Source organism: Chrysemys picta, chromosome 1, assembly GCF_011386835.1.
Source record: "Chrysemys picta bellii isolate R12L10 chromosome 1, ASM1138683v2, whole genome shotgun sequence".
Lineage (NCBI taxonomy): Eukaryota > Metazoa > Chordata > Testudines > Emydidae > Chrysemys > Chrysemys picta.
Window position 1 is genome coordinate 189,729,569 of NC_088791.1, and position 15,737 is coordinate 189,745,305.

At 41.3% G+C, this 15,737-nt stretch overlaps 1 protein-coding gene across 2 annotated transcripts in view; it reads left to right on the forward strand.

Annotated features, from left to right (window-relative positions):
• Nucleotides 1-15,737, forward strand: part of HUNK (hormonally up-regulated Neu-associated kinase) — an 85,378-nt gene that overhangs the window by 46,898 nt on the left and 22,743 nt on the right. For both annotated transcript variants that reach the window (XM_065576937.1, XM_065576938.1), the window contains 2 exons: nt 4,881-5,016; nt 6,960-7,087. In XM_065576937.1, coding sequence (XP_065433009.1) covers nt 4,881-5,016; nt 6,960-7,087 — 264 coding nt within the window. The remainder of the gene's footprint in view (nt 1-4,880; nt 5,017-6,959; nt 7,088-15,737) is intronic.

Below are 15,737 nucleotides of genomic sequence, written 5' to 3' on the forward strand. Positions count from 1 at the left end.
AGTGGGTGGCATGGAAAGGATAGGGAAGGAGATGTTTAGATCTTCCTTAGACTAGCTAGCATTAAAATAAATTGTTCTCTAGTCCTCACAACTGACAGCATCTTAACAGTAGCAGATTGTACTCAGTATGTGTTTTTAAAACAAGGCAATTAAATCCCATTGTCCAACTGTATATGTTATAAAACATAAAGAGCTTTTTATTAGACTAATAGTTTATTAGACTAAAAGTAAAAGCAGATTTACAGTCAATCCAAACAGCTACATTGTATCACAAGTTCGCTGAAACCCCTTGTTTCAGGTTCTCCTATTCTGTAAGGAAATCCTCGGATTTAATTTTCTTGAGAAGGCCACCGTTTGATGAAGTAATCCAAAACAGATATGAGTTATCTTTTAAGTTATCCACCAATTTGTTGGCTAATGCGTCTCCTCTGAACAGTTCTTTATATGACACCTGTAGTGATGGTCCTGATACCTTAGCGACACCAGTTCAGGGCAACTGCATTTGTATTCCCGCTCTATCGTCCAGAAAGGACGTCTACTTTCAGGCTTCTGGCTCCCCAGCTGTTGACTCTCGTGGGTGGAGACGTGTCTCTCTTCCTCTTGACGAGGGTATCTCCAGGCCACACAGCTCCCTGCTTTCACTATAAATTCCCTAGCAAAGTCAGGCACCTAAACCAGCCTGCTTTACTTTTCTCTTCAGAGACAATACACAGTGTAATTGCCACATTAGTTACCACACGGCGCTTTCTAATCAAGCACATTTACTCTGAAGGTAAAAGCACTACAGAGAAAACGGATTAAAAACAATAAAAGAACCTACATGCATACTAATCAGCTTACCAGAGATCAGCCCCTCACTCCAACAAGGGTTCTGGCTGGTGAGCAGTGCTTCAAACCTTACCCAGGGGTTTTCCTGTGGTTACCCATTCATAACTCCTTTAGCTCAGAACAAGCACCCCCATGAATCCGTGAGTTACTCCTTTATGTCGTTTGGGCCTTTTGGTCCTGGGAATAGGTGATTTATAGACAAAGGTCTCATCCCCCAGGTGAATCTCAAAAGATCAGGTTAGGAGGTGGGTATTTGCATTTCCCTCCTCCAAAGTATTTCCTAGGAAACCTACTCAACTAACAGCTCATTCTTGTCTTAACCCATTATTTAAGAGTCCTTTGAAGCTCATAACACTTCCCAAGGTTTGGATTAGTCCTGTGTCCTAGACAAGTTACATACAATCCCCCAACAGCACAAACATTTTTAATACTATGAGCTCCTAAGATACTTAAACTTAATTCAGTAAGGTTTGTCCTGGATAATGCAGGAAATTGCCATACCTGTCACAACACACAGACAAGTATTTCTGAAAATTTTGTTCTGAAATCCTTATGGCTGTGGTTTTTTAAACTGTGGTCCACAGACCCACTATGTCTAAGATTTCCAAAGGGGTCCGCACCTCCATTTGAAATTTTGTAGGGGTCCACAAATGAAAAAAGGTTGTAAAAAGTCTATTGATTCATTCCATTGGAGCTACGTTTGGGTGGAACAGAGAAGAGGGACCACAGGGAACTGGTTGCAGCTCCTGATTCAGGATCCCCGGCCCTGGTGCAGGTTAGGGCACAGAGGCAGCTCTAACTTACACCAAGTGGAGGATTGAGTGTAGTGGAGATTCGTGCCATGCCTCCACCCTGTCCTGCCCCGGCCATGCCCTCACATTTCCCTTAAAGGGGGCAGCTGGCAGCAGAGCTGCCTCTGCCAGCCTTCTGCGAGCAGAGGAACTCTTCTGTGTAGGGGGAATTCTCTACTGGCAGACTTGTGTTGAGAGAATCTGCCCCTCCCGGCTCCCCTGCACACTCTCTCATTTAGATGATAATGAAATATTTTATATCACCATAACTATGAAAGGTCTCTCGGCGGAGGCTGTCATTGTACGGATGCTTTCCAGCAAGGGTTTCTGAGTGGCAATGAGTCTGATTTGGAGGATGAAGCTCTCCTTTCTATGCATGAATATGCAGAGATGTTCAGCTACTAAGATAACTTATGGTAAGCTCCTTGGGGCAGGGACTGCAGTCTGATGTGGAATAGGACTCTGGGAATTCAGTTCCCATGGGAATGCATGAGTAAACAGGAACTTTCGAAATCAGATGACTGTATTAGGTCATTGCTCTTCAAGTAACCAAAACATTTTTTATTTATTTTTTACTTTGATCAACATAAGAGTTACATTCTGTATTAGGTGCCAGTGTGCTTGGTATTGTACAAAACACAGACGAAGACAGTGCCTGCCCTAAGGAACTTAATACAAGTTATCTCAGTAACAGAATGCCTCTGCTTACTCACGCATACAAATGAGAGCTTAATTCCTTGAGTCTGCCTCCTGTTCTGCATCACACTGTCAGAATGATGGCTTCTGATTTTGTCAGTTCTTCTTTGCTACATATTAGGATGATTTAAAGTAAGTTGTTAGTGATTTGTATTAAGTGCATTGGTTATAGTCTGTTATACATATTCCTTTTATTGCATGAAGTGTCGCCCTCGTCAGCTGCTTGCTAAGACTCAGATCTGAGAAGTAGGTTTTTGAGGTCTGGGTGAAATAAATGTGTTTCTCTATAGCCAGCAGCCCTTGATCAGAGGTATCTGATAAAGACACAATCGTAATGCTAGTTATGCGGCTTGGGGCATTCTTGGTACCACAGGTTGGCATTCTGTTCAAGAAATAATGGGCCAAAAGCAGCTCTAGTGTAAGTGGATGCAACTCCACTGAAGTTGCTGCAGCTTTGCCTGCTTGCACAAGGGCTGAATTAACCCGTAAGTTCTTATATTGAATGTCTGAGAGTACTAATGGCCCTGTTATTTAGTAACATTCCCATCACTGTAATAGTCTAGTTTAATCAGTAGCCCATATGCTGAGCTCACTATTGTGTTCTTGAAGGTGTTACAACATAGAAGTGTAATGTGATGGTTCCCTGGTTCAGCATTAAGAGGAACAGTGAGGGAGTTTCCTCATGTCATAATATTTACTTTGAGGAACCAATGATGGTCTTTGATCTTAATTCTGCAAACAGCAAAGGTTACAAAAGATATTGGATAAAGACAATACCAGTATTACAATTATCAGTGTTAGTGCCAATTACATTCTGTCATTAAGATCAAAAGTAAATATTTATTTAAAAGCCCAGTGCATATACTACCAATATTTTAACAAAGAGCTTCTTCAAAAATGTTCCCCTTTAGTCTGTGATAAAATCCCTGTCCAAGGCACACCTCTTGGTAGTGCAAAGAAAGGAAGAGTGAAGAACTGGGGAATCTACTCATTTGTTTTCTGCAAGGAAAGAGTTTTTGTTTCAGTAAGCACAGCTAAAGAAGGACACAGCATCACTGTGCAAACCACCTTATATTTAGTTAATTCCCTGGACGTATTTATAGTTTAAACAAATATGGTGCATCAGATCCTCAGCTAGTGTAAAATGGCACAGGTCCATTGAGTGTCGTGGAGTGGTGCTGATTTACACCTGCTGCGAATCTGACTCATTAAGTATTTTGTCAGTAAAGCACAGTGTTAAAGTTGTGCAGTTTGAAAGGGCAGGGTTGTGGTAGGGTAAGACCTTATTCATAGATTCATAGATTCTAGGACTGGAAGGGACCTCGAGAGGTCATCGAGTCCAGTCCCCTGCCCTCATGGCAGGACCAAATACTGTCTAGACCATCCCTGACCTTGTATGGGTCTATGGAGGTATCCTTCCTAGGAATCTTATAACTATCTTACACTGGATGTAATCTGGTCCAGTCTATGCACAAAATAATAATAACAACAACAACGAGAATATTCAGAAGTATTTGTATAAACTCCAGGGATAAGTCATCTTTGGCAGGGATGATTAATCAGTATCCAGACAGGGTAGGATTCCATCATAGGCAAGAAATAGTCCCAGCCCTTCCTTCAGTTTTAACAATGTGCTCCTGCAGACTCCCTCCAGCACATTTTGAATGCTCAAATGTAGCATAGTGCACATGTATTCTGTGCTTGCCTTCCTCCCAAATAGTCAGTCAAGTGGAAAGTATTCATGTGCATTCACTTAGACACTTCAGCTCACATGGTAATCTTTATAACTTTATTTTTTCCTAGGCATTATTCAGTTTTCCTGTCTAAACTGATTCATTTAAATCACCCTGAGATACATATACGTTGTATGCATTCTGGGAATTTGTAAGAAGCATGAATCAAATCAAAACATTCAACTGGAAATGGAGACTTTACATGGATAGATCATATATCGCTAAGGGCTACAAATACATTACTTCAAACAAACAAAAAACCTAAACAAAAAACCCCCAATTTTTTTTTCCACCCATATTTTTCCCTATTTGCCATTTCAGAGTCAGAGTGCTGACTCTGCAACCTTGTGTTTATATATTACCACCACAGCCCTAGAAAGCAAAACCTCTTGTTAAGGTTGACGGCTCATTTACACGATTTAGTGAAAAAGTTTGAAGCTCTAAGATTTAGACTTTGCCTTTTAGCAACGTTTTGCAATAATATAAAATATTTGACAATCTTAAGGTCATCTTCTGCCCCATACACATGCACACGCAGGCCAAATTCTGCTCTCAGCTGTACGCCTGCAACACCCATTGAAATCACGCCGTTGCAAGTGTGCATCTGACAACAGAATGTATCCTAAGTTTTGTTTCTCGAATAAATTAAAAAATTACTTGTCAAAATCTTTTATTCTTTCAATCCATAAAGGTAGCTAACTCTTGAAAGTTATTTTTCAGGATGATTTCTTATTATGGCAGTAGACTGCATATGTCTGGCAAAACTATATTCTTTTCACTAATGTTTCAGTGCATGTGTGTGTATTATCTAGTATTTCTTTCCTTTTCACAGACTTTGGCTTGAGCAACTGTGCGGGTATCTTGGGTTACTCTGATCCATTCAGCACACAGTGTGGCAGCCCCGCCTATGCAGCTCCAGAACTTCTTGCAAGGAAAAAATATGGTCCCAAAATAGACGTTTGGTCCATGTGAGTTATGTAGCTTGTAACAGCTATTTTTTTATTTTTATTTTTTTTACTGTAGATCATATCAGATATATTAAAGTGTTTGGTTACTGTGATCAACCAAATTCTCTAGGAATAGCATGACCCACTGCTTGGGGGATATCTGGATTAGAAAATGAACTTTATTATATTTTATATTGATTATTTAGATTTGGAGGAGCTGAAAATGTGCTAAAAACTTTCCAAACACAGAGGAAGATATGGTTTTTACACTGAAGGGCATAGAATATACTGTATGTAGTTCCTTTTACACCTAAGGATCTCCAACTCTCCCATTAAATCCATATATTATATACAGTCAGCTCTGGCATGAAGGCTGGAAACTACCCAGTTCACTGTATAAAGAACATAATAGTAAAGGGAGAAGACATTTCAGCTGAGGAAACTTGGACAAGCCTTTTCTCATACAAATACAAGAAATGTTGTGAGATTTTTAATGTCCATGCAGTGCAGACAAAAGAGTCCATTGCCTGAGGTAGGGGAATACTAAAGATGTTTTGGAGCCAATGTGTCTGCATTACTGGAAAGGCTTGGACTGCACTCCTCTATTTGCCCACCTGTTGGCCCATATGTGGTGTCAGCTGTATATACGGACACTTGTTTCTTCTCCTGGTTGGAAATAAACACAGTTGTAATCCATGAGCAGGAAGAAGTGGGGAAAGTGGCATAAGATCAAACATTAAAGAGGTGCTGCCTTCCTGAGCAGTAGAAGTTCTAGCCCTGCTCTGCTACTGACTGGCTGTGCAGCCTCAGGCAAACCATTTAACCTCTCAGTGACTTAGTTTCCCTGTCAGTAAATTGGGGATCACAAAACTTACATGCTTGAATTGTGAGCATTCACTAATTAACTTTTTATAGCCCTTTGAAAATGTAAAGTGTTATCTAGGTATTAATACTGCTAAGAGGGATAGACCATAGATATACATAGCAGTAAGAGAATAGTCAAATGTATGCTTATGTACAATGGGTTAATTTCTTCTATAACTCCATTGACGTCAGTGCACCAGGGCTGAATTTGATCCAATCATATCTTTTTACAACTAATCATTTTTAAGGAGCTTTACAAGTCGGAGCCTAATTTGTAGTCTCTGCTCTGAGGAGATCCAGAGCTAAACTATCATACAGCTACTTAATCTCTCACTCCTGCACAGGGTCATCCGTCTACATCAGGGATAGGGTTACCAGCACTGTGGAATGCAGAAGCTCTTACTGTGATTGAAATGCAGACAATTAGCAGGCTGCCATTCTTCTAAACCCTTAACCTTTACCAGCAAAAATATCCTGTGCCAATATTTTTTTTTAATTTAAGAAAAAATATAGTTAGTGCCTAGCCTTCCCTGTATTTAACCACACTATTGCTATGGAGTATGACACTTTATAATACACTGACTTCATTTCTATGCTGCGCACGAGTTACTGAGATTGCCAGCAAAATGGAAAAAGTAAATTCTCAAAGGGAATTTAATTTAAAGGCCCTTTTAGGAGCGAGGAGAAATAGACGAAACATAACCGAGTTTTCATCAGTGAATTGGCCAGTTTTGGGGAGTTAATACCAAGAATTGTTCAGGTCTTGTTAGAGAGCTGCTTTATGGGCCTGATTCAAAGTCCATCGATATCAGTGGGAGTCTTTCCACTGGCATTGGCTCTGGATCGGGACCTTTATGTGAAACTCCCACTGACATCAGTGACCATTCCACGTGCAGAGCAGCAGTAGAATCAGGCTCCTATTCCAAAGGTTCTGAAGACCCTAGAGAAATGAAAGTTGCACATTATTTTTACAGTTGTTGAACATTAAAGTGAAAGTATTGCAGATAACTGCAACGTCTACGCTTTCCTACATGCCTTTCCCCACTCCTGATGGCATACTTTTAGTTCCTTAACTGTTTCTTCTCTGCTTCTCTTTTCAGTGGAGTGAATATGTATGCTATGTTGACTGGGACTTTACCTTTCACTGTGGAGCCATTCAGTCTGAGAGCTTTGTACCAGAAAATGGTAGACAAAGAAATGAATCCTTTCCCTGCCCAACTCTCCACAGGTAATCAGCACAGCATCCCCAAGTCTATTCATATTCATTCAGGTGGAACCATTGCATTTAACTGTGGATTTCAAGATTTTGCACCAGCATAACATGTTAACTGTGAAAGAATGTAGATTTTTTTTCATTATAGTTAAAAAAAAAAAAAAAGATCTGCATGTGCCACAATAACATAATGCTTTGCTTTTTGAACACAAGATAGAGAGGGACAATGTTGCAATGAATCTGAGGTATGAGCATGCTGCAGTATTGTGGAGAGGAATTTGTGGAGTTGCTCTGCTTTTTCTGGTGTGTTTGGTCTATTTTTCATTTCAAATGATTCAACTGAGTTAGATTACAAAATTATTAGTTATTATTAATAATAATAATAAAATATTTGTTCCCACAGTAGATCGTTGCCGTTTGCAACAGTATCATTGCTAAACTTCAATACAAATTGTGTCAGCATGTGTCAAAAACCCTGGCTTTTTTCTTAGGTTTCATTTGCCTATACAGAATTTGGTCTTTCCTCTTATTCTCCAAACAGAGATAGAATTTTAATTTTTTTAACCTCCTGTGACAATGAGTTCCACAGTCAAAATATGCACAGTGTGAAAAAATATTTCATTTGATCAGTTCTGAGTTTGCAGCCTTTTAATTTCATTGAATGTCCCCTTGTTCTTGAGATATCAGAGATGAAGAACAGATGCTCCCGACCTGCCTTCTCTGTATCAGTCATCATTTTATATATTTTTATCAGGTACTGCCCACATTTGCTAGTCGAAGGACAAGGTGGAGGACAGAGGGACTTGCTGAACCTTCACTTGCTCTCAGCATGGGAATGTTGTGGCAGGGAATTGGGAGCGTTGAGTTGTAAATTGGGGGATCAGCACTCTGTGTGTAGGAGTTAGGATAGTCAAGACTAGGTAGGGAGAAGTGGGTGATGGTACCGAGGGGGAGTAGTACTGGATTGTTGCTGAGTGATGGGTAGTGGGTAGAGTGTAGGGATATGCAGTTGGGGAATCCTGATTGGGGATCAGTTGCTGATCCGGAGGTGGGTCTGATGCTTCAGTTGGGAGGGGGGACTATCTATGCAGGTTATTGGAGGGACTATGAAGGTAGAAAATGGTGAGGGGGACAGGAAAATGGTGAACAGCGAGGAGGGCTGTAAGCAAGGACTGCCTCCCACAGATTAGCAGCGTGCCAGCTAGGGGCATGTAGAGTGGGTGCTTCTTTTGCAGTTATTTATGTAGAGTTGGGGACAGAAGGCATGTTGGCAGTTGCAGAGGAGATGCAGCTAGGTCCAACATTCAGGGGTGGATTAGGAATGCAGATAGAGAGCATGTTGGAAGTACACATAAGGCGTGGATTTTCCACTGGTTCCCTTCCTCACAGTAGAAGGTGCCCATGGTCACTGGGCCATTATTTTAGACGATTTGTTGCATTTAGGAATCACTGGGTAAAATTCAATGGGCTGTGTTATACAGGGGTCAGACTAGATGATCATAATGTTCCCTTCTGGCCTGGAATCTATGAACGTGTGTAATGTATGAATGTGTTTTGCTTTTTCAAATGTAATTGTACTTGTTCCTTCATAACGTGCAGTTGGTTGGAACTTTTCTTGTTCACATTGAAACATGTGAAGGTATTTATGTGAATTTCACTTAGGCCTGGTCTACACTAGGAAATTAGGTCATTATAACTACATCGTTCAGGTGTGTGAAAAATCCACACCGCTTGAGGAGGTGGACTACCTACACCCTTAGGAGAATCCCTCCTGTTGGCATAGGTAGGGTCTGCATGGAAGCACTACATCAGTGCAGCCTCAGCGTTTACTTCCCATTCACTATAGAAACTCACTGTAAAAGTGTTTTGCTCCTATGGAGATATCTGTGTGCCTGAAAGAGCCCCAAGAATCCCCCTAGTTATTGCAAGTTTGTAGAAGTGGTAAATATTACTGCTGCTGTTTACTATTAAATCCCTTCCATCCATGCTTTCCAGGCCCTGAATCCCAGCCTCTGTCTTCTGACTGAGGAGAACTAAAGAAAGCTCTCTTTGGAGTCTGTCAGCATTGCTCCTTGTTCATCCCGGACCTGCGTGTGGCACTCCTCTTCTGCCCAAGATTCATGTGCTAGTGTTTTATGAGTGAGCTGCAAGTCTCAGTATCTATCTAATACAATTAGAGTGTTCTCTATTCCCATTCCAGAGTCTTCCTGATAGGATTCTGTTGCATTAAATTGCCATTTTTATATCCTAGTCCACTTTCTAAAGCTCCACTGAGTAATTGTGTTATGAGTAAGATTATAATAACTGCTTTATGCTGTACTGGACAAGGTCCCAAATCTTGATCCTCTTGAAGTCAATGACAAAGCTCTTATTGACCTCAGTGGGACCAGGATGTGATGCTAAAACCATACAAAGCTGGGATTCAGAGAGGCCTCTACCAATGCAGGTCTGTTTCTTACTGGATATTTTCTAGTGTACTTGAACCAGTGGGCTTTGTCCATTATGCGTTTTCATTGTCAGGATAGAATTCTTCCAAAAATTGCATCTTTGTGTAATTTGTAGCCATCTGACATGAAGCTCTACAGCGAAAGTAACATTTTATTTATCCAGTGGAAGTTACAGTAGTTACTTTGAGCTTTCAGAAATAGAAGATTAATGGAACAGACTTAAATCTGTTAGCCTTTACCCTACTGTACATAAAGGTATGCCTCAATTCTTGATTTAAGGCAGGGGACCTGCACATTCACTGATTTGGCAAACCGTGATTTAAGATGACATTTGTTCTTGCCACTGTTAGGTTGTGGGTCAGTAGACAACAGCTATTCTGCTCCTCTGCTTGGCAAATTGTTGAATTTGTTAACTCTTTAGGGAGACAGCCCTTTTTCTTTAGCCATGTAATGGTTTGAGTATTTTTCTGATGCATGTGGAGGTCTGAGGAGAAATTATTTGCAAAAGATTCTTTAATTGTGCAGTATATGTTGTATCAACATATAATTTCTTGAATACAAAGTCAGTTACATCAAACAAGCAGCCACTCTAATCTGCAAAAGATAATAACAAATAGTTTATCCAAAAGTTAAAATTTTCAGTGACCATGAGCACCCAAAGCAACTATATGGCAACAATGGGCCAGAATTTGAAGTTGGTGTTCAGTCTTCCTTCTAGGAATCCTTTTTTCATTTGGCCTCTTAGACAACAGAGCCATCCTGGTATTGGTTTTAGATTAACAACATTTCCATTGGTAAAGAGCTTGACAGCAACCTCGCACAGATTCTTGGCTTCTCTCTTTACTTCTTCTGTACCTCAGATATTTTCCTTTGGGAATAGAGAGATGAAGTGAGGACTACAGGAATGCTTCCAAAAGGGTGTTCATCTACACAGTGCTTTCCAAACTCTGAGCCATAACTCCCTTGGGGAGCCACAAAGGGTTCATGAGGACCCCATGAGTGTTTGGGAGTAAAATGGAATTGCTTCGCCCATTTTTTGTTTTCTAGTTAAGAGACTATTAAACTTGCCTTAAAAATCACCCGTGTTTTAACTAAGGGTTCTGCTTCTTATGCTGCTGCCAGGGCTGGGAGTCTCTGTGTATATCTACAATACAGTTGGGAGCAAGCCTCGCAGCCTGGGTAGACAGGCTCGCGCAAACTGAAGCTACCACATTAAAGATAGCAGTGTGGATGTTGTGGCATTGGTGGCATCTCGGGCTAGCACCCGGAGCCCAGATCCAGGGGATCGGGTGGGCTTGGATTCAGGTGGCTAATCTGAGAGACCGTCCCTGCTGCAACATCCACAGCGTTATTTTTAGCATGCTATCTGGAGTGAAGATAGCACAAGTGTGTCTGCCTAGGCTGGGAGACTTCGTCCCAGCTGTAGCATAGACACACCCTCTGTGCCCTTCTCTCCTGCAGGGAGCCTTCTGCAGAGAGACTTCCTGTTGGAGGAGTTAGTCAGCTGGAAGTCTCTCAGCTGAAAGCCCACAGTTGAGGTAGAGACAGGTGCATCTCCTCTTTATAATGGAATGATTTTTGCCAAATGCTAAGCCTATATGTAACAATCATTGGGCTGAAGAGGAAGATGATTTTCATAAAGTTAAACAGAAAAGGAAGCAAAGTAGATACTATGACAATAGTTACATTATGTTTGGATTTTTGTGTCTTGCTATTACTGTGGAAAATCCACAGCCACAGTGTGTCATTTGTTTTCAAGTGTTAGTAATTGAGAGTGCAAGGCCTGGGAAATTAGAGACATTTGGAAACCAAACACCCAGAATCTGTAAACAAGAGGCATGAATTTTCCCTTCAGATACACGAAGAATTAAAGTGGAAAAAAACCAAAAAAGTCATGTCTAAAGAAGCACTGTTCTTCAGAAAGCCGTAGAATCACCTTTTGGTGCGGCCATGTGAATTGCGAAACGCAAACACGCACACACCACTGGCAAGTCCCATCGATTTCCAGCAGCAATAGACGTGTGTAGAATTATGATTGGGAAACATGCAGTCATGACACTGAAAACCATTCCTATGCCAAATAATACCATCCATCGACACACCGATGCTCTTGCAGAGAACTTCCAGGGCCAGTTGATAGAACAAGTGAAGAAGAGTTAATATTTTGCATTGCAGCTTGATAAATCTGCAGACATAGCCAAGCTTCAGGCTCAGCTTTGGTGTTACGTGAAGATTTGTCAAAGCCGGTACAGTAGTTGAAGAAATTCTCTTCCTCAAAGAAATCCCAATCTGAACAACCGGTGAAGAAATGTTCAAAATCCTCAATTAATTCATAGTAGATGAAGGTCTCGACTGGGCTATGTGTGTGGGGCTATGCACTGATGGGGCAGCAGCCAGGACTGGAAAGAACAGTGGGCTTGAATTATGAGTAAAGAAAGTGACACGAGCAGCAATTTGGACACACTGCATGATTCATCACCAAGCTTTGGCTCAAAGAAGTTGCAACCTGAAGTACACGAGGCCCTCAATGTTTAAATAGTTAATCTTATAAGCAGGGCCATACCAAATTCCTGGCCATGAAAAACGCGTCATGAACAGTGAAATCTGGTCTCCCGCCATGAAATCTGGTCTTTTGTGTGCTTTTACCCTATACTATACAGATTTCATGGGGGAGACCAGCGTTTCTCAAATTGGGGGTCCTGATCCAAAAGGAAGTTGCAGGGGGGGTCATAAGGTTATTTTAGGGGGGGAATCACATATTGCCACCCTTACTTCTGCACTGCTGCCTTCAGAGCTGGGTTGCCGGAGAGGGCGGCTGTTGGCCTACTGCCAAGCTCTGAAGGCAGCACCCAGCCAGCAGCAGCACAGAAATAAGGGTGGCAGTGCCATCCTTACTGCTGCTGGTGACGGTGCTACCCTCAGAGCTGGGCTCCTGGCCAGCAGTCACCGCTCTCCAGCTCTAAAGGCAGCACCTCCACCAGCAGCAGCGCAGAAATAAGAGTAGTAGTACCACAACCCCCCCTACAATAACCTTGTGACCCCCCCCCACAACTCCTTTTTGGGTCAGAACCCCTACAGTTACAACACCATGAAATTTCAGATTTAAATAGCTGAAATAATGAAATTTACGATTTTTAAAATTCTGTGGCGGTGACATTGACCAAAATGGACCATGAATTTGGTAGGGTCCTACTTATAAAATCCTGGGCAGTGAACACATTGTTTCAATATTCTGTGTGAAGCAAAGAGCTCTGCCCACACTCAGCTTCTGTTTTACAGTGAAGTTAGGTGGTTGTCACATGGGAAAATGTTACAACGTGTCCTTGAATTGTGTGACAAAATCAGAATATTCCTCCTTAGGAAAACAGACCTTGCAGATTACATATGTAAATGTGGACTTGACTATGTTAGTTACCTGGTGGACATGTTTGGCATACTGAATATACTGAATCTAATACTTCAAGGAAGGAATACAAGTATACTAGATATATTTGAGAAAATATACTAGAGAAAATCAGGGGATTCTTGAAGCTTTGTCTTTGGAGATGCTACGTTTAAAAGGGAGTTACCAAGATGTATCCAGTGTTATCAAACTTTTAAAAAGAACAGAGTGAAAGTGATCAAAACCTCTTAGAGACCAAATATTAGCTCATGTGTCTGGATTGTATTCCCTTTTTGATGAATATTTTTCTGGAATTGAACATGAATCTCCAAATACCAACTGGATTCAAATCCCATTCTCAATAACAGTTGACTCCATTCCAACCTCAAGCTTTCGTGCTCAAGAAAATCTCTTGGAATAGACAACTGATCACACACTCAAGACAAAGTTTTCAAATCTAAGAAAGCAGGAATTCTGGATTCTGTTAAAGGAGGGTATGAAAAACTCAGTAGAAGCTATAAAAGTGCTGCTTCCATTCATCTCTGTGGGTGTGTCTACACTGCAATTAAACACCCCGCTGTCTCATGTCAGCTAACTCAGGCTCACAGGGCTCGGGCAACAGGGCTGTAAAATTGTGGTGTAGATGTTTGGGCTCAGTCTGGAGCCCAAGTTCTGGGACCCCACATGGGGGAGGGTCCCAGAGTTCGAACATCTCACCTCAATTTTACAGTCCCGCAACTCGAGCTGTGCAAGCCCAAGTCAGCTGACCCAGGCCAGCGGTGGGTGTGTAAGTGCAGTGTAAACATACTCGGTGAGTCTGGGCTTTCAGCAATGATTTCTGTGAAAACTAAACACAGAAATAATTTAAATTTTGAAAAATGACTTATGGCTGGTGCTATCAGAGAGTCAACCATCAGGCAAACTGTGGAGTTTGAAACAGACCCAATATTTTCACTAAAATCTTGGACTATGTCCAAACACACCCCAAAATCCATATTTTTAATTATAGTTTTAAAAACATGGATTAGATTAGATTATATCTTTAAACAAATTGTATGTGGTTGAATAAAGTCCCCAAACTGTCCAGGTTATAGTGTCTCTCTTGAAACTAGTGTTCTGAGTTGGTTAAAAAAAATAAAAAGACATTTGGTTGTGGAAAGCCACCAAGTTTTTAAATATTTGTAAGAAAGCTGCAGTACTAAAAAGTTTGGGAACCACATCTGTAGAGCATTCAAGTTTAATCTCAGTTTCTTTTATTTTAAGGGCTTTCCCTCTCTCTGCTTATTACAACTTATTTATGTTACAGAACTCTTGATAGTCCATTCACTGGTATTTTATCTTTTAATTACTGCATCCCAATGATTGTGTTTGTAAAGCCTATCAAACAGTATCTCCAGGGTGTGTAAGCGCACGTGCCATTAAGCAAACCCTGTGAAGCAGAAAATGAGGTGTTAGTTAAAATTCCATAAATGAGTTGCATCATCTAATGACCTCTATCGCTAATATAGTTTTAAGGGGTTTTAAAAATTGGGTCTAACTTATGGCTCAATGGTATGAAATTGCCTTAGCTTGTTTCATGTGGTCAGTAGTACAGACAGCAATTCTATGCATAATTTCACCAAGCAGACATTCACATTCGGCATTCTCTAAACAATAGAAACCAAATTGTTTCTGACCACTGCAAGGAATGTGGCTTCTCAGTGTCAAAACAGAAGAATGTTTGTATTCCTATTAATAAAACTCGTTCTACAACTTTTTAAAACTGAGCTTGGTATCTGAATGAAATTTAAAAAGAAACTAAGTTTCCAGTGATATTGGTCTTGAAACGGTAAAGAGAACAAACATTATCCCAAAATTATACCACAGAAAGAAAATTCTGTCAAGTGTAAGGTCAGTGGCTAACAAGATTAGCACCATCCTTGATTTCATCATAGATGAAGATAAACAACAGTTGGCTGGATAATTCAGTTATACCTTTGTTAGCTCAGCTACTTTGTTCAGCATGGACCAAGGGAATGGTATAACAGTTTTATTTACATCTGACTTCATATGTAACATGCTCCACCTCCAAAGATCGATCTGTTAGCTTCATGTTTGCTTTTCCGTACAATTCATGGGGTTAGGTCTTATGCCTAGGACCCTACCAAATTCACAGTCCATTTTAGTCAATTTCAAGGTCATAGGATTTTAAAAATAATAAATGTAATGATTTCAGCTATTTAAATCTGAAATTTCTTGGTGTTGTAATTGTAGCGGTCTTGACACAAAAAGGAGTTGTGTGTGTGTGGGGGGGGGTCACAAGGTTATGTAGGGGGGTTGCGTTACTGCTAGCCTTACCTCTGTGCTGCTGCTGCTGGTGGCAGCCCTGCCTTCAGAGCTGGGTGGCTGGAGGGCGGCAGCTGCTGGCCGAGAGCCCAGCTCTGAAGGCTGTGCTGCTGGTGTGGCAGCGGCTCTGAAGTAAGGATGGCATGGTCTGGTATTGCCACCCTTACTTCTGTGCTGCTGGCTGCAGAGCTGGGCCCTCAGTCAGCAGCTGCCACTCTCCGGCCACCCAACTCTGAAGTCAGTGCAGAAGTAAGGGTGGCAATACTGCAACCCCCCTAAAATAATCTTGTGACCCCCCGCCCCTGCAACTCCCTTTTAGGTCAGGACTCCCAATTTGAGAAACGCTGGTCTCCCCCATGAAATCTGTATAGTATAGGGTAAAAACACACAAAAAACCAGATTTACGTGAGGAGACCAGATTTCACCGTCCGTGATGCTTTTTTCATGGCCGTGAATTTGGTAGGGCCCTACTTATGCCTGTAGGGTTTGGATCCTGGCTAACTGAGAAACT